Raw genomic sequence first — 14,371 nt, forward strand, 5'->3', positions numbered from 1 at the left:
GAGTCTTTGTCTTAGATACTGATTTTTTTTTAGATTTGAACTTTATTATGTTGGAAGCATAATAAGGTTATTTCTGATAACCAGAATTATAATATATATATATAATATATATAAGGTTATATTCTGATTACCAGAATAACATGAATAGTTCTATGCTAATAGTATATAACATTTATGCTTACATTTGACATGTATACGCTGAAGTGTAATGCAGTTCTAAAAACAAAACCAGGGAAATTGATGTCAGTAATTAGAAAGGACTATTAGAAGAAAACCAACTAGTATTATAAGATTTGCAGGAGTTATTTCAGAGTTTACAGCAATCAACCTGTACAATTCTGAATGAAAGCAACACATTATCTGATGGTGAAAAATTATCTTTTAGATTAATTAAGTACTATCTATTCCAGCTGAGGACTCTAATTCCTCAGTAATTATGTAGACAGAAGTCAATGAGTGGGCAGAATTTGGGTGAGAAAGACCTCTGGCACTTGATAAATGCAGTCTGGATAAGGTTCCCACAGACTAAGCATGAACTTTTTGATGAGAAATACATGTTGTGTTTTACATATGTCACAAAATCTGATGATGTAAAATATTGTTTAGACTGATGTGAATTCCCTGCATTCTCTGTTCGTTGCACCATCAGTATCCTGTGGTGAGTCAGATAGCTTTGCTTTTACCCTGGTAGCACTCAACTCATTTTTTACCAAACCATTTTTGCAAACCTATGAAATTATTCTGTAGCAGAGGAAGGAAAAGGTCTCTTAAATCATTCCAGATATGTTAACTGAGAAAGGGTTAATCTGCCCTCAGGAGTTGCTATGTAACTGAGTCCTGCTGGGAGAGTCAGGGTTTCCAGCCAATGGGACTCACCCCTACAATACAATGCATCTATCTTGTGTTTCTTACTTGTTGTCAGTTATTGGAGTTTTTCCTGAACTGGAATTACACTCCTGCTCCTTTCATACTCTCCCACTGAGTCTTAAATAATTGTATTCCACACCAAAGTCAGAAAATAACAGTACAATGGTGTGCTTTTATCCCTGAAAATGTTACTTTGGACAACTTTGAGTGGTGTATAGAAAGATCTCTTCTGCAGCAAAACCAGGAAACTTTTAAAAGATAAGATTTCCCAAAGAACTTTAGGGTATAACATGCTTTGGATTGCTTTTAGTCTTCTTGAAAGCCTTCTCCTACCTTTTTGTTCTCACCTGTGCAGTCTTCAGCACGTTTTCTTGCGCAAAGAGCAGAAAAATGTCTCAACCTTAAACTGTTCCTTCCTGCCTAAGGCATTTCAAGAAGCGAGTATTGATTTTCCCTGCATCCTGATTAGACTCTCTCCTTAGCTATTCCTCTTCTCTAAGGCCACTCAAGGCTTGAGGGCTGAAGCATGAATTCTGTAATTTCTCCTTTAGAAGAGCCAGGTGTGTTTTCTCAACTCAAGCAAAGTCTCAGTGGTTGCGCCAATATATTTGTATGGAAGAGGTGGCACTTCTGAGGGTTTTTTGTTGTTTTATTTTTTTTTTTCCCCTCTGGAGGAGATCCACCCACAGTCCCTTTGAAGGCTACTGATAAGATGAGGGAGAGACTAAGCCTAGCCTGTAAAAACACTGCTTAGGAATCTCAGCTTTGGCAGTTGGGTTCTGATAGGAAGCAAGAGAGTGGAGTGGTATCTGTCAACATGTCGTTCAAGTCTCAGTGAGTTTTACACTTCACTTAGATCTTTGTGCCTCATTTTTTCCAGTGAGGTTCTGGCTGATAATTTCTGTTGGCAAAGCTCTTAGCCTCTCTTGCATGCTTGTGAAGTTCTACCTCTGAGTGACATAATGTTCCTGCATTGTTCAGCTAGTAGTATAGGCTTTAGTATCAGCGGTGTGCCCTTCTGCTCTTAGTAAGTCTGTGTAAAAAATAAAATAAAATAAAATAAAATAAAATAAAATAAAATAAAATAAAATAAAATAAAATGAAATACCTAACAATTTTAGACAAATTTAAGAATCCAACAAGTTTTGGATTGGATTTGGTTTTTAAGGTTTTAATTAGCACATACACACCAACTTGTTGTTTAAGATCTCACTGGGGATAAGAACTGGCTGTACTTTTTAGGGAGAATTACTACACGTTTCTTAGGATTAAGATTGTGCACATGCATTTCTTGTAACTAAAGCTTCTATAGACTCAGACTTTCTTTACCCATCCAACAATCTTGAAAATTCCTTGAAAGAGCTTGGGCCCAACCCTGTCTTTTGGAGCAACTGTCTCTTTGGGATATTGCTCTCTGGAGCAAATGTCCCTTTGGGATATTTCATGCCCAAGATAGAAGAGATGGATGCAGTAAGGGTAAGATCTCAAAGCCATTTGGCAAAGGACAGAACACACATTCTTCTTCCCATGTCTCCATATGAAGTCAAGTAAGTCTGTTTTTCTAATAGTCTGATAACAATATGTGGAAGATCAGTGTCGCCTGAATGAAAAGCCTGTTCTTGAGGATGCTTGCTCAAAACTGTGATTGGATTGAAAGAAGTGGTTTCTTTCAGTGTGATGACAAGGTCTGTGCAGAACTTTTCAGTCAGAAGAAGGGTCAAGATGCCCAAATGAAGAGGTTTTGGTCTAGTTTATGCAAAACTAGTTTGATAGTTTTATAGATCTGTCAAGCCTGATATGCTGAGGGACCAGCACATGCTTAGAGACCAGCTTGCATGTCCACCACTATATTTGGACTAAAGGTCCCAAAAGGGCAAAAAATCCATGATACTGCACAAAGCCTAGGGCAGTGTGCTAATTGCACACCAGCTCTGTAACTTGTCTTTGATTGAAGCATGTGTGTCAGTTGTGATTCCCTGAACATGGACATTATATGTGTGGACATTCAATCCCTTCTGTGGTCCATTATGGGAGCCTTGCAATCTAAGGGTATGAGAATTTGCAGACCTAGTTAATCATGTGGATAGCTTAGCGAAGCAGCTTGGGACCATGCGTATTTTTCTTTGTTGGCTTAAATTGCACAAGTCAAATAGAATTTGAGGAATGCACCAAAGAACACTTTGATAAGTATATTCTAGTAGAGTTTGAAAACCAGGAAACATCTTGTGAACATTTCAGACTGGATGTCATTGATGGTGCGATTGCTTGTTCTGAATGCAAGTAAGGTCCAGCCCAGCCTGACTTTTCCTGAGATCTCATCTGTGTTTGAATGTTACATTGATGTAACAATATAGGGGGAGGAAGCAGTTGCTCCTTTTTGAAAGAGTATAACTTGTCACAGCCCAGTTACTGTAGTATAAAAGGAATATACAGAATCCCTTACGTGCTCAACAGTAGCTGCACTATGATAACCTGTATGCTTGTAAAACTGACCCTATTAGTAAAGTTTACTTTTCAGGCTACATCAATAAAGTTACAGTGATAACAGTGTCCCTCAGAAGACATGTGCCCTCAGTTAATTCACACATTATTGATGGCACGGGTTCTACAAAAAAACCCAGATATCGATTTGCTAAATATATACCTCAGTTTCTGGGTAATTCTACCTCATTTACAGCATTTATTTACACAGGCTGTTCCCAAACAGAAAGCACATCTGCATGACAGAAACAAAGGTGTGAAAGTGCAGTGCATTAGGGCAACAGGCAGAGTGGAGGTGTTGGCATGATGATCATCATTACCAGCAGATTTCAGGCAATGTCACCACATTGTCATTGCTGTCAGTACCCCTGCTAGCCAGGTAGCAATGCCAACACATTTTCCAGTCACCCCTTCATTCTTCTTTCTAAGATACCCAGAGATAGGATACTGGGCTGTTCTTTCAGTGTTTGATGTAGGTTTGGGAGCTAGCTAAGTGGGAACTGGATTGTCATTAATAAGCATGTCAAACTGCTGTGTGGGTCTACTGCAGTTTACATTCATGGCATAATCCAGTCCCACCTGCACTGGGCTTTATGTGACCAGAGCTCCACTCAAGTGTATTTCAGCCTTCTCAGGCCTCTGCCATCCCTCTATAGGGGTTATCCTTGTCACCAGTGCAGGAGCACAAGCCTTAAATACTGCTTAAGTCTGACTTAAATGAAATAGGCCTTAGGGTAAGGTTAGTCTTTGTTAGGATATATGTATATATTGAGCTGGAGTTCCAATCACTGCTTGGTAACTTTCGTCTTCTTCTAGAAGAAATTCATCAGGGCTAACTTTTCATCAAGAGTTTAAGCTGCAATTAGTGAATCTATAGAAGAAGTACAGTTGTCCCAGTTTATATTCTGATTCTGCTGGGGTGGTAATATGCCTATGTTTGGAACTCCCATTTATTCTGCATGTTCTCAGATTATTTATTTATACATTCTGAGACACCTTTCAGGATATCAAACCATCAGGAAATACTATCTTTTTGTTAGGTAACTTTCTTTAACCTCCTGCTTTAACCTCTTTCTTTAACCTCCTTAAAAAAGGCAGAAACAAAGTAGTTACTTGAACAGCCTTTCTGAATCTCTGTTTTAGTTTTAATGGAGCTCTATGCTCTTTTGCCTTCAGCCAACCAAAAGCATATTCAGCATATAGGAAACTTTATTGCTAGTAGTAGTATTCTCTGCAGTTTAATATTCAGCATTTCTACTTGCTCTTCTGCTCTTTCATACATCTTGATTCTGCTTAGATTTTATAGATGTCCCAACTTTCATTCTCCCTGGCTTATATAATGCAATGTGTCAGTGCCATGCATGGCACTCAGTTACCTCAGCATTTCCATTATAATTCTATGTTTTGAGGGATTTATAAGCTAACAGTAAAAATCTCTTTCTTGGCTAAACCTTGAAACAGCAGTTTCTAGTAATTTAAAAACTAAACAAAATGAAGCAAACCTTTTTTTCATCTTTTTTTTTTTTTGGCAACCATTTAGCAGTGGTGTTTGCACTGCAGGATCCTCATAAACAGCAAGTGTAGATTCAATATATAGCCAGTGTTTAATCTAATAATGTTCTTTTCTTTTTATGTCCTTCAAAAATGCATGTCGTCCCCTCTTCATGCATGTGATGTCATTGCCTCTTTGCCAACCTTTCAGGAGCCTAGAGCCATCAGCTTTTGGGGCCTCAAAAAGGTGCAGTTTGGTCTCTCTCCTTTATTTGCAACGTGGATGAGTTTTACAGTGGTTTTTTGTTTGTTTGTCTGTTTTTTAAAAGTTACCCTTCTTTATCTCAAACCCTAATAACTTACTATCTACATCTGTGTCACAGAACTATGAAATTTGTCACAATCCAAAAAGACATTGGCTATATAGGACTATGTAGAATATCAAGGCCATTACAAAAAAAAATTTGGAAGGGATATTAAATCTCATGCCTTAATGCTTAAGTGATTTGCTGCTAGAGAATAGGCTATTAGAGGACCTATGGGTGAGTTATACTTCACCAATCACTGGGGATTCCTGTATTTTCCTTAGAAAGATCTAGTAGCACTCACTCTTAGAAATGGATTGCTAAGCCAGATAAACTCCCAGTTTTATCATGTAGGGCAGTTCTCCCCTGGCTCCAGGCCAAAGGATTGTATGGATTCTAAGAAACATGGTTGTATGCTCAAGTTTGTGGAGATTAATTATTTCTATAGCCTTTAAGTTAAGCAATCAGCTTTAAAGGCATCTTTACAAATACATATCCACTGATTAAAACAGACAAAAAGCCTTTATCAGTAAGTGATTTGCAAACTGGTTGCATGCCTGAGTTCTGGGTCTGGAGATGACTAACTCTGCTATTCCCATCTAAAATAAAATACTGGTCTGCACTGAATTGTCTTTCGCCAGTTGCTGTTATATTTCAGGCCTGAAATAATTCTTCTTAGTGCAAATTCCTGTTTCAGCCATTGCAAGCTGTGCATAGTAGTGTATAGCAGACTGAAGAAACCCCCTTTTTACTTAATTTCTCTGTATTTCATGTTTTTTCCATGTCATTTGTGCCATTTCATGCCAGTAATTTTACTGGTTTACTTTCTTCAGGGCAATTCTTGCTCACAGTTGGTACCCATTTCCTAGGACTACCTTATAGAGTTTTAAATATTCAGCCATTCTCTTGTGACCTAGTGATTTTCTTCCCCATAATTTTTTGACACCATTCATGTGCTCGAGACATGAAGAAAACATCCTTCAACGCTAAAAACTACATGTCGTGAAGGGGGAATTCAGGTTTTCAGATTTTTCAGATTTGTATCACCAGTTGGGGGAAGGGAAAAGAAAAAACTGCCAAGGCAGGCAAGTACTGTTTCATATTAACATCTATCGTCAATGAAGAGGTAAAAAATCAAAGCCCCTGTGTGTGAGGCAGGGTTAGTGAACTGCCAGTGATTCTCCCAGCAACTGACACAAAGGAATCTGTGAGTATCAAAGCTGAGGCAGCAAGCTTAGTGTCAGCTCTTGCCTAGGGAGTAGAAGAAAACATCACTTTGTCTCTGCTTTCACTGCTTAAACACACACATCATTCACTAGTAACCATTTACTCTGCTGTCAAAACTGTTTCAAGAGAGTGCTACATTTGATTAATAGTAAAATGCATGCAAAAGAAAAAAAGTCTGCTTCCCCCAAGGTACTTAGTTGGGGAGAATTTCTGCATGCACTTCTTAATTTTTCCATGCTATAAATATGCCTGTAATGTTCCAGAAGTGCTCTGTTGCTTCTAGTAAAGTCATTTTTATTAGAGAGCCTGGTGCACTCATCCTAATTCTAGTTAATGCTCTCTCTCTCAGTGAAGCACATTATGGCATCCTCAGCCTCTTGTACTAACAAAAAAGTGACCAGCACTACCATGTGTGCAGTACATGATTCATAGTGCTGCTTTCTGAATTGTCCAGTGGGTAATTGCAGTACAAAAACCAGAGAAACAGATGTAGACCCTAAACCTTGGCTGTAAATTTTTGTTTTATGATTATGGGTTTCAAATGTGCTATGTCACACTGACAAATATACAGTAACACCAGAGGAAATAGATTTCTGACTTGAACTTGTGCTTTTTATTTCATTTATAGCTAAGAATATGTTTATTGTAAAGTTTCTGCTATCACAGTCTGAGAGAAAACAGATCAAAGCACTGATGTGAAACCACAGTTTCTTTGCATGGACAAAGTCAAAGATATTGGAGAGTTGTTGCCTCCTCTCACCTCTATGGGTGCTGGATGGCCATTTAAAATATGTGGCAACACTTAGCTTTGGTTGCATTTGAACTAGAGGGCTATTAGTTAGCACAATAATTATGATTAGTTCTGATCTAAATTAGAAAATGCTCCCCATTTTATGAATGTAGCTTTTCCTGATACTCTGTTGAAGAAAAACAAGTGTTTTGCTATTTAAAGTGAAATCAGACATGCATTGGTTACTGTATTGTAGAAATAGTTGTGAGCAAACCATTAGGCTATTTGAGGAATTTTTAAATTATGTGTGCATTTAGTAATAAATATAAGCATTAGTGCAAGTATTATTTGTAACACAGCAGGATGAGGTACCTGGCTCATTTTGATACAGTGAGAAAAAGCAGTCTTTTTCCAATTCATACACACTTAAGTGTCACTTCCCGACATTTACTTTCAGAAGCTGCCACTCTACATTTTGAGGTACAACCAACAGGTAATATTTTTGAATACAGTATTATAAGACTGCTAATAAGATAAACATAACTGTATTTCTGTTTGTCTGATTCTGTTTACTTTTAACTCACATATGCAACATGTTTTTCTTGGCATAAGCTTTAACTGTTCCAAGAACTCTGGTCCACACTAAAAGCTGTTTTCTCCCTAAATTGGAGACTGAAAAAAACATACTGTGTTTTGTGTCATCCTTTCCAGTTATTTTTGTGGTGATACATTACGTATTCCAAATTTCTCGTGCATCCTGTGTCGTCTGGTTAGAAAATAACTGTCTGTTAATTTAGCTTTGCTATTCCAAACAAAACTGTAGCAATGTAGCCAGCCAAGATTTAAAAAAAAAAAAAAAAAAAAAAAAAAAAAAAAAAAAAAAAAAAGTTTAGCCACTTTTCCACTTGGCTATTTTAATGCAACAAACACTGTTTTGCTGTGCTGAGATAGTTTAAACAAGCCTTCCCTGAAGTATGGCTTTTTCAGTAAGCGTATGCTGTGCATAAATTTTAGATTAGAGAGTGTCAGGGGCTTCTTCAACTGCAGGAGTTCAGGCTGGGGGAGGACACCCCAAAGGGCTGAGAAAGTCCTTAAAAAGTCCTTTAAAAAGACGCTGTTAAACTCCGGCATTTGTAACTCTTCTGCCTGAAGGGAAGAGGGAAAGAGAGGCTGCCTGCTGCAGGGACAACTACAGCTCTCCCGTGGAGGGGAGAAGGAGGCTAAGAAAAGCTTTTGTTTTAATCTCTTCAAAAGGATTCTCTTCCAGATTGCAGCAGGTCTTTTTGCTGGCCGCTGGTTTTCAATGTGGGTATATCAGTTTCAGGGAACAAGTGTGTGTGCTGTGTGGGGGATTTGTTCTGTGGTTTGGGGTTTTTTTGTAAATTCTTGAATCTGTGTGAAAAGTTTTGTTAATACAATCTGCAGGCATTGTCAGAGAGCTTTCGGTTCATCAAAGGACTTTTTGTGGAGAGGGGACACCACATCCATTAAAGTGGCTGCGCAGGTCCCAGGGTGAGTTTCTCTCCAGCGTTTCTTTACGGTCGCCAATGGTGTGCCATGCCTGCTCAGTGTGCCCCTCTCTGCCCAACTCCTACCTAGGGCTTTGCAAGAAATGAGCAATAATCAAGTGTTCAGTTTTCTAATTTCTGCAACTGAGCTTGCTTTGGAGCAGGGAAGCAAGGCTCCTGTGCGCCTTGCTCCTGGATGATGCTCACTGCTGGGGCTGAGGTGGCTTGGCTTATTCATGTAAAATTAAAGCATGCATGTGGCTATTGAGCTCATGTCCTTCCCACTGGGGCGGAGGGAGTGTTTCCAGGCTGTTGTTTTTAATTTTTAAATTGTCCATAGGAATAAGAACTGGTGGAAGCCTTCATGGAGTCTTTCTTGGTGAGCAGAATTTTGGAGAAGGTAGTTACCTACCTAAAAAGCACCGAGCTCTCTGCTGGCTTCATGCAAGTGGTGGGCCCGCACAGGGCTGGCTGTGGCATCGTGGCCGCAGCCTTGGGAAGCCATTGACACCTAGACCGGCCATGAGGGAGGGCTGTCGGCAGCGTGGTGTAGCACGGACCTTAGTGGGTGGGAGCAGCCCCTTGCCTTCAGAGTGGCCGTGAGGGCTTGGCCGGGGCCGCCTGCCCCAGGGAGGTCTCCCCGCTCAGCACCATGGGCTGGGTCCTGTCCCCCATGGATTAGCTCGTGGCCTTTCGCCCCTCCCGGGGAGCTGGGGCTCATTAGCCCTCTGAAAGCCGATACAGCCCCTCCGGGGCTACACGAGCGGCCCCAGCCCCTCTCTGCTAATCAGAGACAGGCAGGACCCGGCGGCGGCGGGGCTGGGGAGGGAGAAGAGGGGATGCGTGGCTGCTTCCTGCCCTGGGCGCAGTCCTGGGGACAGACCCTCCCGGGCAGTGCCAAATCTGACCCATCGGGGAAGCCAGGGAGCGCTGGGTGACTTAGGAGCCGGGGTGAGGGATGGATGGTGCGGAGAGATGGGGCCTGACCGCCCCCCACCTCCCTCCCATGAGGGACGGGCCCCTGCGATTCCCCGCTGGGAATGTTGCTGGCACCGGCCGCAGTCCCTGCGAGTGGTATTGAGAGGGGTCCCCGCTGGCGTGTGCCGGGCAGCGCCGGGATGAGGCTGCTCCCAAGCCCGGCCCGCCAGCCCAGCAGCTGGGGCGAAGCCCGTGTCCCTGGCTCTGGAACAGCGGCAGCGCCTGCGCCTCGCTCGTGGCCTCTCCGGGGAGGAAAGGAATGTGTGTGTGTGTGTGAGGGAGGGAGGGGGGCACAGAACTTTCAGCAAATTGAGCTGGAATTTTCAAATTCTCCGTTCCCTGCAACGGCTGAAAACGCCGCTTTTTTACTTCCCACCCCCTTCCCCTCCTCCTCGTTGCTGCGTTAGGCTTTTTTTAAATATAATTTTATTTTTAAATTACTTTATTATATTGGATTTTTTTGTGAGTTGCGCTCCCCGTCCGCACCCGCCCCGCTCGGCGGCCGCGGGGCGACTCCGGCAGGGCTGGGGCTCGCCTTTGCCTGCCCGCCCGCCTGCCTGGCTTTTTTGCAGGGCTGCTGGGAGTTGTGAAGGCGTGTGAGAATCCTGGGAGCTGGTGATGTCAGACCGCTTGGGTCATTTGAAGGTTAGCAGCCTGGGAAGGGTTCACGGAAAGTTCACTCGCATATATTAGGCAATTCAATCTTTCATTCCCTGTGACACAAGTAGTAGGAAGTGAGCTGTTCAGAGGCAGAAGCATCTATTCACGGCCGAGGGGGATCCCGCGCCTCCACCGGAGCTGTTTTATCCCGGGGAGGTGGGCGATTGGCACGGCGTGGGACGCGGCACACACCCGGCGAGCGCCTCGGGAGCTGGACTGACTCTCAAGAAATTTTGGGGGAAAATTGATGGTAGCTAAAACTTGGAATGCGGCTCGCATCCCCCCATCTTGCTGGATTGGCTGGGCAGCCTGGAAAATGGTAAATGATCATTTGGATCAATTACAGGCTTTTAGCTGTGTTGTCTGTCATAATTCATGATTCTGGTCTGGGAAAAAGACCAACAGCCTACGTGCCAAAAAAGGGGCAGAGTTTGATGGAGTTGGGTGTACTTTTATGTGCCATTTTCCTCCACACCTAGAGGAAAGCACTTTTGCAGGCATTCTGTGCAGGGGGAATCATGTTTGACTGTATGGACGTTCTAGCAGTGAGCCCTGCTCAGATGCTGGATTTCTACACTGCGAGTCCGTCTTCCTGCATGCTCCAGGAGAAGGCTCTCAAAGCATGCTTCAGTGGATTGGCACAAACAGAGTGGCAACACCGGCACAGTGCTCAATGTAGGTCCCAACTGTTATTTTTCCACTTTAAAGCAATTACTATTATTATAATTGTTGTTGTTGTTATTTATTTAATTTATTTACTTGCATGTATTTAAAAAAGAAAGACCGGTAATTAAGTGCAGAGGTAATGAGGGGTGGGGTAAGTTTTTGTGCAAAATGTGGTTTGCAAGCTATTTTTTTCTCCTTTTGGCAAGAAAGGAAAGAGGAAAGAAGCACCGGACTTCTTTCTGTTTATCCCTTCTCATATTGATCCTAACAACAGTTGTGGAGCCAAACAGGAACACATAAAATCGTAATGTAATACAGCAAATACTTGCAAAACTCCAACCAGTGAAAGACGAATTTACATAACATCTCTGTGGTAGCTTTTTTTCCCCCCCCCTCCTTAATCTAATTTTGTAGCACATTGGCTAATCAGGATGCATGTTATCTTGAAGTGCATTTTAGCAGAGCAGCCAAGCAATTAAAATGTTGATCTCTACAGTTCTTGCAAAGATGTGGAATTGCAGTGGGTAGGTTGCCATTCCAAAAATCAGACAGTAGTTATAAGTTCCCGAAGAAAAGGCAATATTTCTTTGTACTGACCTTGCTGCCACCTTTCTTCTTCACTTTGTTGCTCTAAGAAGTTGCTGTTTTGCTAGAAAACTACTTACTGTGAACACCCTTTGAGTTTAACCATCAATTATTTCTATACCTTGAGATTCAGACAGCGATGCACTGTTAACAGAGGAGTGAGAGTTAGTGGTAGGACGCTTCTGAAAATGTGTTACTATGTTGAAGGGTCTTGATTTGTTGCTGAAATATATAGATGATAAACAATAGCAGTATTTTTACACCCCAGTTTCAAGTTTGAGAAATGACAAAAAGTGCCAGAAAACATCACCTTATACTATGCTTAAAAGTTTGCAGGATGCTTCACTGCTCTGACAGTGATTTAGATAAATGACTTGGCTATCTATCAAAATGTTTTTAGCACACTCTCGAACACTTCAGTACACCATTAACTGTATAATGCTGTTGGAAATTTCTGTTTTGCGGTATGTTAACAAGTTAACTAGGAATTAGAGGAGTTCTTTCTTCGACATTTCAAAAGGGTGGAGTAGGTAATTAAAAAATAAATTTAAGGGTGTTTGGTGAAATAGTGTGTTTCACTCGGCTCAAAAGTTTTCAGACACCATATGACATTTGTGTGGGTTGAGTAATGAAAACAGAATTGTAAAAATCAGTGACTAGCAGCCTACAGCACTGCAAATGTTTTGATGTCTTTACAATTAAAAGGAGACTGCAAAGTTCAGCATGGGATATTTATTTTTTTGCACTGTTTTCAAAATGCTTCAAACAAAATACGGAACAAAGCTTTTACTTCAAAATAGTGTTACGAGCTATGGGAGAGCTTCAGTTAGCAAAAACAAAAATCCAAACCAGATGTTTTAGTAAAAATGCTTTTTCCTCCTTTCATGGTTTAAACTTCAGTATAACTTCAGTGGTGATATTGCGGAAACTTGGAATTAAATAAACTTTCCTGGAGTAGAAGGCATATATACTGTCATTAAAAGCTTACACTTGCAAAATATTCTTTAAATAACTCCTGGCTTTAAAATGTCCTGCTCTTTCTCTTGTATGTTGTTAATACCTAGAAGCAGGATTCTTAAAAACAAAATATATGGTGTTTGTTCTTGGGCAAGTTAAACACAGGATTACCCTTATCAGAATGGAATGAGTGGTAAATATGTCATTTGCCTAGGGCCTGTGATAAGAGACAAGTGTTGATAACAGGAAAGTTTAGCTAATCAAAGAAACTTATATTAACAAGAGTAAATAAAAATACAGGAAAATGCATTCAGGAATCCAGTCTTGTAACTTCGTAAGCAGTAGGATTAATCTTCACTTCATGGGAATTTAAAATCGGGCCGAAACCTGAATCATAGTACAGTGGCTATAATTTGAACGGAGACAGTTAATGGTATAGAAATGTGGAAAAACAATTTAGTTAGAGTCCAAATTAAGATTTCTGTTTGAAACCTTAGAGCAAATCTTGTTTTCAGTTTTGAAGAGAGTGTAAGCAGTTTATGCATGAGTAAATAAATAAGCGGATTATGAAATACTAAAATTCTCTCAAAGGTTAAGATTTTTATCTTGCATTTCATGAAAAAATGACAGAACTAGAAATTTTGTGGTCCAGAAAGCTTTTAATAGTTTAAAGGTTGCTCCAGTGCTTATAAATGCAAAGATAGCAATGTTCAATTCTAACTCTAGCATTTCCTGATTCTCCATTTTTACGAAGACCTCTGTGATTTGATGTAATGTAATAACAATCAAATTTTTTGATTGTTAGAAGTCTGAAAGGAGTTTTTTGGTCTTATTTGTTGTTTAATTTTTGTCTCTGCAAAAAAAATCCAAGCCAGTACACCTGCAGCCATTGCCTTTAGGCCTTAGAAATATTGCTTTGATAGAGATGTGATTGTAGAGTAAAAGGTAAATGGTTGTTGAGGGAATAGTACATGGATAGTGCAGACTCAGAGTAGGCCAGTAACAATCTCAGACAGTGTCAGGGTTTCAACTGAAATGCTGGCAAAATTGGCCATTGCAGGCTTTAGGGCAGAATGCTGTAGGTCTCCAACTTCAGCACATCTTCCGTACGTTAATCCTGTTACAATTCACTAAGCTAGGGCACTCCTGCAGCATCATGAATTTTCTAGTCCATGAGGGTCTGCAAAGTAAAAATAGAGGATAAGACACAACCCTAACATGACCTTAACTTGTGTGGTATTTTTTTCCTCTCCCCTGTGGGAGGAAAAACCTGCCCTGGGTTTGCAACGCAACTGTTAGCAACTGCGTATTGCACGGTGTGTTACAAGATTACAAAGAACCTCCCTGACTTTGCACTCATATGAGTTTATGCTTTATGTGATTCTAGTTATATTGTTGTAGATTTACAGTGAGATTATTTGTTTGCAAACAAAATTGTGGACTCAGAAATGAGACTAGAACCAACTGCACTTTTAATCGTAATTCGTTCTCACACATTTTGTCGTAAGATAAAAATCAGGTTGGTGTAATTAAATTAGACAAGGATAGTTCTTAAGAGGACAAAAGAGTTAAGATTGTAAGAATGAGTAATTTATAGTTTTTAAAATAAGTTAGAATATTCTGCTCCCTCATAGTGCAGTGGCAGCAAATACTGAGAGAAAACCAATAACTTTTGGTGAAACATGAGCTAACTAAATACTGAGGAGGTGGGAACAGGACAGGTCCTGAGAGAGAAGCTGCAAAGAATGGAGATCTGACCTTGGAAAAGCCTGTTAAAAAAAGTCTTCATTAGTCTTCATTAATTAAACAGGCAAAAAAACAAATGAGCAGGCCCAAAACAAGAGTAAGTTTGTTTGGCGTTATGTAGTGTTTCAGCTAATTATATCAAGTAGATGACTACTGCCTACTGCATTTCC

The 14,371-nt window shown here is 40.6% G+C and overlaps 1 protein-coding gene across 8 annotated transcripts in view; it reads left to right on the top strand.

Annotated features, from left to right (window-relative positions):
- The window catches only part of RARB (retinoic acid receptor beta), a 320,712-nt gene that overhangs the window by 219,164 nt on the left and 87,177 nt on the right, over nucleotides 1-14,371 (top strand). For 6 of the 8 annotated variants that reach the window (XM_077176831.1, XM_077176829.1, XM_077176826.1 and 3 more), the window contains one exon: nucleotides 8,527-8,613. The exons of 1 other annotated variant lie outside the window; for it this stretch is intronic. In XM_077176831.1, the coding sequence (XP_077032946.1) occupies nucleotides 8,527-8,613 (87 nt within the window). Of the gene's footprint in view, nucleotides 1-8,526; nucleotides 8,614-10,190; nucleotides 10,923-14,371 lie in introns of those variants that run through there. One more of the 8 variants, XM_054632355.2, reaches the window with a different exon arrangement.

Source organism: Agelaius phoeniceus, chromosome 1 (genome assembly GCF_051311805.1).
Source record: "Agelaius phoeniceus isolate bAgePho1 chromosome 1, bAgePho1.hap1, whole genome shotgun sequence".
Taxonomy (NCBI): Eukaryota; Metazoa; Chordata; class Aves; order Passeriformes; family Icteridae; genus Agelaius; species Agelaius phoeniceus.